The sequence below is a fragment of the Kryptolebias marmoratus genome, linkage group LG8 (genome assembly GCF_001649575.2).
Source record: "Kryptolebias marmoratus isolate JLee-2015 linkage group LG8, ASM164957v2, whole genome shotgun sequence".
Taxonomy (NCBI): domain Eukaryota; kingdom Metazoa; phylum Chordata; class Actinopteri; order Cyprinodontiformes; family Rivulidae; genus Kryptolebias; species Kryptolebias marmoratus.
The window spans coordinates 4,970,856-4,982,452 of record NC_051437.1 but is presented as its reverse complement, the minus strand read 5'-3'; the positions used below and the strand labels follow the sequence as shown (position 1 = coordinate 4,982,452).

The window sequence follows — 11,597 nt, the reverse complement described above, 5'->3', positions numbered from 1 at the left end:
GCCTCCGGTCTTGGGGGTCAGGTCTCAGCTGCTTCACAGTTGCTATTAAATGTTCTATTAGAGAAGCCTTACGCACTTATGCATGCTCACAACCACACACAAATAGATGTAGGAATGCCTATGTAGGTATCATATGTAGACATATAGATAGCTATGTGAAGGTATATTCATGTGTATGCTGTGCTTTGTCATGTCCTTTACAGGGGAACAGACAGTGGTCAGGTGCTTGCCGTGTTGCCGTGTGCTCTCTTTGTGTATACATCTTATATTTTGTAGTCTTTCTTTCTTTCTCTTCTTTTTCTTTCTATATTATAATAAAAAAATAAATAAAAAATAAAAAAAAAATAAAAAAAATTTTAACATCCAAGGTGACATTATGTATTATTTCAAGTAATACTATTTTTTATATACAGTACAATACTGTGTTTAAGTTTACTGGTAAACACATATTAGCATACAGGTATTATCATGCAGCTCATTGCACTACTAGTATGTGGACAGTGTGTAATAATTTATTATGTACAAGTATGTGTTTTATTTCATGGCGATTTCCTTACGTCTAAAAGCCAGCATGGTCACTCCTAAAGAACAGCCATGGTTTCCCCTAGAAGTAGCTCTGTATGAGTGTAAACTTGACTATTCTCAAACCAATTTCCCTTTAAATGTATAAGCTTTTTTTTTAAACATACAACAGAAATCCAGTTTTCAACCAGCAGGTGTTGATTAATTCAGAGAACAACTCAATAAGTAATCAGATTAGTCAGTTTGTATTAGTCTGTATAACACTAAAGAATGAAGTAGAAAAAATAATCATCGTAGTGTAGTGGTTAGAGCTGTCGTGTCCCAGCAAGAAGGTTGCAGGATCACGTCCCAGCCTGGAGCCTTTCTGGGTGTAGTTTGTATGTTTGTGTTCACGTGGGTTTACTCTGGGCACATTGGTTTCCTCCCACATACCAAAAACATGCATGTTAGGTTCACTGGTAACTCTAAATTGTTCCTAGGTGTGAATGGTTGTTTGTCTCTATGTGTCCCTGTGATGGACTTGCAATCTGTCCAGGGTGGCCCCTGCCTCTCACACAGTGACTGTGGGTCACCAGCTCCCTGTGACCCAAAATGGAGAAGCAGGTAAAGAAGATGGATGCTAGTGTTGCCCTTATAATCTAAAATCAAAGACTTTTACAAACACAGGATGGATTTGAGCTGAAAGGCAGCATATCTTAGAAATGTGGTTTTAGCAATTTTGCAGTGCAAAACTAGACTGCAAACATTTCTACCACACACACACGCATGCACTCACCTCTTCAGCTGAAGTTTTAGTGAAGTTCAAAATCAAAAGGAAAACCGATTAGTTGCGCAAGTTTCTGTTTCTAGTTCCTCATTTTAGTTTCTCGTTTATTAAAAATCTGTTTTTCTGCTGAATACCACTGGAATGGTTTTATTTTAGTTTAGTCATCAAATATATTTGTGCTTACGCTATACTTCAAGATTCTGTCTTTCATGCTAGCGTTTTAGATAAAAATCATCTGACACAGTTTAGCTGTGTTGAACAAACCTTGAAAATAACACTATGCGCAATCATTTGTGATATTGTGATACTGTGATATTGCATAATGTGCATGGCTGTCAGTTATAAACCACAACAAATTGTAACTCAATGTCTGTAAAAATTCACACAAGTATAGCTATTTATGTGAAGGCTGAAGTTGATTAGCTGTGGTGGCCATCTTGAATTAGGTTCACTCCAGAAGTTATCAGCCAACACATTTTCTGGGAGTTTCACTGAAATGTGTCCAGTGATTCATGAGATATTTTGCTAACAGACAAACAAGATTGACCCAAACAGTTAATGCCAAGATTTTAAGCAAAGCTATTGGGCAACATCTCGTGCTCATACTATGTCTTAGGGACGATGCTCAGCTACTTCTACACCACATGTCAGCTCAACATTTGTAAAATTTACAGAGTTATAGACATTTTTGTGGTTTTTAGGGTCAGTTGGCTATGCAGCCATCTTGCATTGTGTTGTCTATGAAAGTTAATTAATTGTAAGTGTATATGTTCATCAAATGGTTACTTTCTGCAAGTTTTCATTTAATCCTTCTTCTTTGTAACATACACCACCTCCCTGTGCCTTGACATGCATTTGCATTGCTTCGTAAGTGATAGGCACAGTTAGGTATTATTTGCTACACAGATGCTACCCATGTGTATTGATCCTACTTGTCAGATGATCTCACATTGTCAGCTTGAATCTCAGCTTGACTCTTTGACATAACCAGATAAAGGAACACCACTTCCAGCTAAATCTCTTCAAAACTGATCTACTGGTTGCCCCTGCCAATCTGTTTGTTACATACAATATTAACATAAAAACAACCCTTTCAATTTTTCCAGATGTCACTGCAACAAAGTTGTAAAAAAAACCTGGGTGTCAGGAAAGATCACAAGTTGTTTTTGTCTCATCATGCTGCAGCTCTTTTTTCAGTCTAACTGCACTATTTTTGCACTTTAAAACACACCAAAACACCATCCTGCATCTTTATCAATGGAAAGGTGTCCTGGCATCCACATTCATACCTGTAGAAATGACACAGAACACAGCGGCACACCTAGTGTTGGAGAAACCCGAGTGGACCTGTCTCTCCATCTCTGATCTGTGGCCAGTGGCTGCCAGAGTCAAGTTCAGGTCACCTATAAAGTGCCTGGGAAGTCTTCCCCCAGCTATCTAACCTCAAGAGTTTTTCAAAAAGGCTATAATTTCTGCAGAACACACTCCTGGCTATATCACTTTTAACAGCCTAACCTGCAGTGATTTTGCTGTAGCTGTTGTGCCTGCATTTAAATAGGTTTGGTACTTAATTGTGTCTGTTTTTCTAATGAGGCCTGAAAGTTGTTCCTAACTTGTAAATCATTACAAATGAAGGCAGCTGCTGAAAAACTGAATGTAAACAATATATTTTCCATAAACAGACCACACTGACTCTGCTGAGCCAAAAATTTTTATTGATGAATGATATAGAAACGCCTTTCAGTCGTAAACAAGAAGTGAAGCAGGAAGAGCAGAGTCCCAACACTATCTGAAAGTATATCATCTCAGATACATTTGTGCAGAGTAAGCACATCACAGTTTCTGTGAACAGAGTTGACGGTGTTCAAATGAAAACAGACAATAAACTAGAAGCACTGGGATTAAAAATAGTGTGATCCAGATCATAATCAGGATCAGCACCAACATTTAATCCACTGTTTTTTGTGACAACCCCAAGATTTCCTGAAGATTTCCTGCAAATGCGTTTATTAGTTTTTACCTGATCTTGCTAACAGGCAGACAAACCAACGGACAGAATAAAAAACAGAACTTTTTGGTGGAGGAAACAAAAGGGTCACATGTAGGAACAGAGACAGGTTTTTAATAAAGGGGGTTACCTGTGACCTTGACCTTTTGACCTCACCACCTTGATATCAATAGTGATCACACTTGACCCATGAGGAGTCCGGTTGTGACATTTAACATTCCTGTTATACAGCTGCAGAATTACAGCATGGGCTTGGTGGGTTGACTCTAAAGGTTAATCAGTTGTTTTGCTGACAGACACAGACACACATACATGAGCAAAAACATTGTCCTTCACATTTGCCTTTCGTGGCGGGCGATAATCAGAGAAAGTTTAGCTTTCTCTCCATGCGAAATGCTTTCATATAAATACTGTGTCTAGCAGAGAATGTTGGAATTTTTCATTTCAGTTAATTAAAACAAGACTCTCCCTGTGAGAACAAAGATATGTTGAAATCTTAAATGTTGTCCAGCGCTGCAGATGTGAAAGCCAGATGTTTGGCCAATCTGTTTGGTTGCTGATGTGTTCTGTGATGGATGTTGTTAACAGGAAGCAGTTCGCTGTGGAATCCATAGAACTGTCCATGCAGGAGAGGTGGGCCCGGCCACGGTGGTGCGAGAGGTAAACTGCTCAACAGTACCATGAAACATTTCTCAAATGGGTGCTGGTGTCATCCAACATCTTAATGACCCCGTAATGTGTGTAAATAAAGCACTAATGACAGAAACTTAGACAAGGATCCAGGAACAACAGGGAGAGCAGAGGTTTGTAACTGAATGTGTTTGTTTCTGCTCAACAATACCAGGAGGTATTTCTGAACCTGCTGGATGAGTTATCTGAGAATTAAACCAATGTTGTTTTTAAAGTGCTTTATAAATAAAATTGTATTGTATTGCATCCTGATATGCAAATGTTAGAGTGAAGCAACAATGTGTTAACAGTAAAAATAAGGGCAGAGAGCCAAAAAAGTTACTATGTGCTGGTGGCCAGTCAAGAATAAACTGAGAGAAACTACTAAGAGCTGAATGCACTTAAGTTCTTCACCGAGTGGATTTCTACTCTTAGAACAACTTATAGCTGTGGTCAGAACTTTATATCCATCTATCATGAGCATGAGTGTCATATTTTTTTCTGGCTTTCATTGATTTATTCAAATTGTTCTTTGTCCAGGATTGAATGATTATACTACTTTTTACATCAGTGACTTAAAAATAAGAATTTGGTGCAGAAGTTTGAATTGTGGATTTTCTCTAATCCACACAGGGTCAGAATTATACATAATTTTCCTGGCATGGACCTTTAAGCACAGTCAACACATTTTCATCATGGCTTATGTCGTGGCTCATTCCAGAAGGTTAATGGGAGCCTGTTTTATCCAATCAGAAACCAGTTCTGATGTGTATCTGGTGTCATTGTCCTGTTGGAACACCCATGTTTCAAACATCTAGCTGCTGATCTGAGGTAAAGTTGAAAACCTTTGAGGTAGTCCTTGTCCTTCATTATTCCATCCATTTTTTGCAATCCAGCAGCCCCAGAGCATGATGCCACCACCACCATTCTTAAGAATTGATACAGTGTTCTTAGGTTTGAAAGCCTCACCTTGACTCTTCCAAACAAAGTTCTTGTCATTGTGACAAAACTACTCAGTCTACCAGCAGTCTTTGTCTCGTCTGATCAACACACATTTCTCCAGGAGACATTTGGTTTGTCCATGTGGACATCTGCAAGTTTCAGTCCAACTTTTAGAGCAGGAGCTTCTTTCTTGGTCAGCACCCTCTCAGTCCATGGTGATGTAAAACTGGTTAATTTAAATCAGCCTCAAATAAAATTGACATTCATGCCTAATACGACTGCATGTATAAATCTGACCACAGCTGCAGTATTTCAAAGCTCTCAGGTAAAGAAATCCCTGGATGTCTGCTAAAACTCTGGAGATGTGAGTCTTTATCATCATTTATAATCTTCCCATCTGTTATTTTAGGCTGTAGAAGTGCTGAAAGCTGAACGTATTGGTCACGGCTACAGTACACCGAAGGACCCCACCCTGTACAAACAGCTGCTGGATCAAAACATGCACTTTGAGGTAAACAACCATCCACTCCTATCAACATTTATGTCAAAATACATCTTGTATCTAATCTATTAAATATAATTTTCTCTGTTCATCGTCATCATAAACAGGTAGTGTTGGTCATACAAAGACATAGTGGCTGCATTAAGTGCAGACATAGTAGCAGATCCATTGATTTACTGACCTCTAGTGGACTTCATACAGACTACTTTCTGCTTTTCTCTATTCAGGGATCGCCACACCAAGTCACCCTCCTCCATCTGACTCTGTCTTCCGTGTCTTCTGTCCTCATTCCAGCTACGTCCATGTCCTCTCTAACTGCATTCATATATCTCCTCTTTGTCTTTTTCCTGGCAGCTGATCTCTAACGTCCTTCTACCAATAAACCCACTGTCCCTCCTCTGCATATGTCCAAACCATCTCAGTCTGGCCTCTCTTACTTTATCTCCCAGTCGTTCAACCTGTGCTGTACCTTTGATGACCTCATTACTAATCCTATCCAGCCTTGTCCCTCCCAAGGAGAACCTGAACATCTTCAGCTCTGCCACTTCCAGTTCTGTCTCCTGTCTTTTTGTCAGTGCCATTGTCTCCAAACCATACAACATAGCTGCTCTCACCAATGTCTTGTAAGCCTTTCCTTTGACCTTTGCTGCCACCTTTTTGCTAAAAATCACTCCTGAAACTTTTCTCCGTCCACTCCATCCTGCCTGGATTCTCTTCTTCACATCTTTACCACACTCTATTTTCCTGGACAAGTCAATTCTAAGTACTTGAAGTCCTGCACCTTTGTAACCTCTGCTCCTTGTTCCACCTGCCTCCCTCTCATTCACTCACTCTGTCTTGCTATGGCTTTCATTCCTCATCTTTCATACAGACTAAAAGTGATAATAAAGTCATTCATTGCTGCCTCAATTTCTGTCTGCAGGTGTGTCCTATTTCCAGTAAGTTCACAGGTGCCTGCAACTCAGACTTCAGCACACATCCCATCATCAAGTGAGCTTCTCATCCTTCACATTATGTTTGAATATCAGGATTTTCTTTCATAATCATTTTGTTTTCATTGTTCACTGTGTGCAGGTTCAGGCAGGACAAGGCTAACTACTCTCTGAACACAGACGACCCTCTTATCTTCAACTCAACTCTGCAGCTCGACTACAACATAGCACACAAATACATGGGCTTCACCGAGGACGAATTCAAACGATTGGTGAGAAATGCAGAAGCCACCTGAATACTGTTTGAAAAGAACAACACAGCTGGGAGACACATTTGGTCCTCAATTGCAGGACCAAATGTTTACATAAAGAATTGTTTATATAAATATGCACGTCCACACTGTTCCATTAAGGCCTAGCATTTCTCAAATGAATGGATGTCGCCCATATCGCGATATCGCCTGCCACCCTTCATGCCAGAGTTTTCAAATGAGATGCTTATTAAGATTAGAAATGACAGTAGTAAAGCCATTTTTGTCAAACTTTAGTCAAACTTACTCAAAAACAGCATATTGGTGTGAAAGAACACTACATTTGCTAAATTTAAACCTGTATACTGTTGCATGACACCGTTTGTTCCGTTTGTCGCTGTTTTCTCAACCAAACAATGTTCGTGTTACTACATAGGTATGTGTGTTGAGCATAGATAGACTATGTTTATGCCAAAGATGCTGAGGCTGCTGAGTGTATCAGTCCACCAGGAGTTATCAGGGGTATATTTGACTAGACACGCTGATCAGGTGGACTGATACATTCAGCAGCCTCGGCACCATCTTTCTAAGGTCAGTACATTTGTGGAGTAATTGGAAGGTTGTTTGGTTGAAACAGCAACAAACTAAACCAACAGTGTCATGAAAATAGTAGAGGTTTAATATTAGCTAATGTAGTGTTCTTTTACTCCAGTATGGTGTTTTTGAGAAAGAGAGAAAGAGGTTTTTATAAGCCTGAAAAATGATTTTAAAAAAACTGACACTCATTTGGCTAGCCGTTAGCCAAGCCTGAATGACAACTTGCCCTTGCCCACACTCTGTTGTCTATAAAAGATGTCACAGCAGACAAGCTACTTACTGTTGATAACTATTAGACACAACATCACTTCAAAGATAACTGGACTATCCATTTCATGCAAAAGTTTTAATCAGTGATCTTGCACAATGGTAGAGTATTTGTTGATGATGCTCGGCTACTACATAACTAGATGTAGATTATCTGTAAAACTGACAAAGTTTAGCCATTGTTATATTTCCTTAGGTCAGTTGGTGTTAGTGGCCATCTGGAATTTGGCTGTCTCCAAAACCTAATCTCAACCACTGCACAATAGAATCTGTCCGGTGGTTGAGAAATTTTGTTACAGACAAACTTATACACATAAAAAACGTTATTGCCCTTTTGCCTTATATTCAAGTTTAGTATGTAGAATGATTTTTGGATAAGATCGTACAAGGAATCAGTTGACTTTTAATTTACTTTTTTGCCAAGTTAGATGATGTAGAGTACATACAGTTTACAACCAGGAAACAACAACTACAATAACCTGCTCCTAAGGTAACAAAATGTGCCCAGCAGCTCCACTAAAGGTCAGTGATTCCATCTTTAAACCTGTTCAGTTACACAAGTGCGTAAAACCCCTTTCTGACCAGAAGAGGGGACATTTACACTCTGAATCTCCCAGGAACCCAGCAGAACCTCCAGTAGGTGTCTCCTTTTCTACAGCCCAGAGGTCAAGTTAAGATTAGAACTGATGCAGAGCTGCAGAAGAAAAATCCGTCCTCATTTGAATTCTTTTCTTTAATTTTAAGATTAATAGACACATGTCTGTAGCTGCTCATTGTCACTAAAAGGTACAACTGTTAGTTCAGCAGTAAGAGACCCCTTCACCTAAGCAACCTTAGCAAACACAAAAAAGGCTTAGTCAGTTTTACAGATATTAAGCTAAAATTTGGTGTGGTAGTAGATAAGCGACATCCCAACACATACTCAAATAGCTACATAATTCATGATATTTTTGCTTAAAACCTTGGCATTAACTGTCAGAGTCAGCCCTGTCTGTTAGCAAAATATCTTGTGAACCACTGGCCACAGCTAATTGATCTTAGCAAACTCAAGAATGGCTATAAATTTGTCAAATTTACAGATATAAGGCTAAGGTTTGATGTGGTAGTAACTGAAAGTCATTCACAACACATTTTGAGCTCTAACAGATTAAGCAGATTTGCTTGAGTTTGTGCCTATTGTTACTTTCAAGGTTTGACTAAAAGAGCTGCAGAATAATTCAGTTCAGTTAAGTCAATTCTCAACATAAGAGCATCTTAATTTAAAACTCTCGCATAAATGATGGTGGGTGATATGCATTCCTTCAAGAAATGCTAGGCTCTTAATACTGTTTATTATAGAGAAGACAACATTTCTGTGGAGCTCAACAACAGAACAAATCAGACAGTGATGTTTTAATGCTTCAGAGTGTTGTATGTCTGTATACTGATGGTGAAAAATAAAATAAAACATAAAACTTGGGGCCTGTAGAACAGTGGCAGGGAAGCCATCTTAGGACCGGAAAAGTCACAGGTTCAGTTCTCTGTCATTCCCATATGTAGTAGGGTCCTTGAGCAAGACACCTAGTCCCTAACTGTCCACCAGAGGGCTCTTTCTTCCAAAATATTCACTAATAGGGAAAACCCTCTTCACTAATAGTCACTAATGCTAACAAAGATGGAGTATGTCATCCTACAAGTTCATCCAAAATCTCCCACTAGGGCAGAAAAATAAGATTCACATTATTTTTATGCTCAGAATACAGTTATGGGATAAATAAACAAATAAATAAAGTGTGGCCTTTTTTTAGGGCTAAGGTTTTATGTATCGGGAAATTAAAAAAGAAAAAATCATCTGGTACTGACCATGTCAATATTATTGAACGTTTAGATAAGCAAAACACCTGATATGTTACTCTGAGTCTATTTTTATTTATTTATTTATTTGTTTGTTTTCTATCTAAAACTAAACTAAAATGCAGAAAGAGTATGTAGAAAACTAACTACACTCAACAATTCAATAGCCTGTAATGGTACCTTTAGCTCTTAGTCATTAGAACCAAACATCTCTACTTTGGTTTCATGTGTCCAAAGGACATTGTTCCAGATGCTCCCAACTCCCAATAATTTGCCACCTGTCTGTTACTGTCTACTCTGGAAAAAAGGAAAATGTTCCTAAATGATTATATAGTACATCTTAAAAGAAGTTAACTCTTAAACAATGTTAAAGCTGCCTGACTAAGTATAATGTTGACTTTCTTTGTCTTTCAGAACATCAAATCTGCAGAGTCGTCCTTCCTGCCTGAAAAGGAGAAAGAGGAGCTCCTCAACAGACTGTATGAGGCCTATGAGATGATACAGAGCACTGCCTTTTAAACCTGACCAACATCTGATAGGGAAACAAAGGGAATTAACCCAGAAATACATCACTCCGACCTTCCAATCTCCTGTCTTGACACAACAGAGTTTGTGTTTGAACATCTAGCCCGAAGCATATCAGATATGCTGGTTATTATATGGCTTCCTTTATCTCATGTGCATCATCAGCTTGCTTATATTATTTACAAAACTTCTGTTTTTAGCTTAGGGTGCTTTTTGTGAACAGCAACATGTTCCTCTGAAAGGTGCAAAAACTCATCCATCCAAGTGTTTTTGTTTCTAATGAAACCTATTTCATTATATCCAAACCCTATACACCTTCATCATGTGTTTACAACCTTTTGGTATACAGAGAAGCTTTAAATGAACAATTATTCAGTACTGAAGAAGATACAGTCTGTGGCCAGCATATACATCTGCCACTTATAACTAAAACATTAGAATGTGCTCTGTATAAAGGATGACTGAAAGTCATTGAGGCCTAAAACTCAGTACTGGATTAGGTGGTCCACAGGCTTTTAGCTCTCTGCACAACAAACACGGGAGACCAGATGCATAAAAATGTTGTCTCATCACGAAAGGTGTGCGCAAAAGAGTAGAAATTATTTTTACTAGACTAATAAGAGAGTCCATAACTCAGTCATTTGGATAAATGACACTGTAAACAGACAATGGAAGAAACAGCAAAAAAGAAGAGCAATTTTATCAAATGTTAGCCTAAGACTGTTATTAAAGAAGTTAGGAAAAGGGACATTGGTTTTATTTGCTTGTCTCAGAGATCAAACCTAATAAATGGCAAAAACCAGGTCAATTTGATGTTTACAGCAAAAACTCTTACAGAGTTTCATGGTGCGACAACATCTGCCTAAATGCAACAAATAAATGCACAGTTTTTGTAATAATGGGTCATATAGTTTTAAGATGGTGATCAGAACTTTGAAACCCCACTGAACAAATCATTTTCCAGAAAAAAGCAGCAGTCTCTAAAAACGTGTCCTTTTTCCTAATTTAGTGTTTTTAAAAGTCACCCTTCCACTGGAGAGTTGTGCAAAAGAAAACAGGTATTTATAAAAACAACTTTTTTAGAAAGATTTATTAAATAAATAAATGCATTACTAATGTGTCTAATCCCTACCATATTATTTAAGTGATTTCTTTTCTTTGCTCAAATTTTTCTCTTTCAATTTGCAATAAAAAAAAAACAGAGTTCACATGTTATGTGTACATTCCCCTTTTTTCAACTAAGTATGATAATTATATACATATAGCAAAGCTAGATAAACGAGCACACCTAATTTTTGCATCTGGTTCTGGGACAAAATCAGGTGAAAACAGCTTTATACCAAACTGCAGTCTTACATGTGAACACTAGGTGGTGTTTAAATGTCACCTTGATAGAGAACTCAGCCATTCTGAGGTGGTTTTTATTTTGATCTTTTCACTGTTCATTTGCTGTAAATATGTATTTAAAATATTTTCATTTTACTAAGTAAACAAGCACTTCTATCTGCCACATTTATAGCACTTATGAAATCTATCTTTGATTATAATAAAAGCCGATATAAAATGTTTCTGAATCACCTTTCTTATTATTGCCTGCTGATAAAGGTGAGAGGGCAATGATTTTTTTTGCGTGTATACAGGTGCTGGTCATAAAATTAGAATATCATGAAAAAGTAGATTGATTTCAGTAATTCCATTTAAAAAGTGAAACTTGTATATTATATTCATACATTACATACAAACTCATATATTTCAAATGTTTATTTCGTTTAATTTTGATGAT

General features: G+C 37.9%; 1 protein-coding gene across 1 annotated transcript in view; it reads left to right on the top strand.

Moving 5' to 3' along the window:
* The window catches only part of ada (adenosine deaminase), a 30,207-nt gene extending 18,826 nt beyond the window's left edge, over positions 1 to 11,381 (top strand). Inside the window, exons 7-11 of the mRNA XM_017435911.3 lie at positions 3,885 to 3,956; positions 5,317 to 5,418; positions 6,332 to 6,399; positions 6,484 to 6,613; positions 9,704 to 11,381. Coding sequence (XP_017291400.1) covers positions 3,885 to 3,956; positions 5,317 to 5,418; positions 6,332 to 6,399; positions 6,484 to 6,613; positions 9,704 to 9,808 — 477 coding nt within the window. The 3' untranslated portion in view covers positions 9,809 to 11,381. The remainder of the gene's footprint in view (positions 1 to 3,884; positions 3,957 to 5,316; positions 5,419 to 6,331; positions 6,400 to 6,483; positions 6,614 to 9,703) is intronic.
* The last annotated feature ends 216 nt before the right edge of the window (positions 11,382 to 11,597 follow it).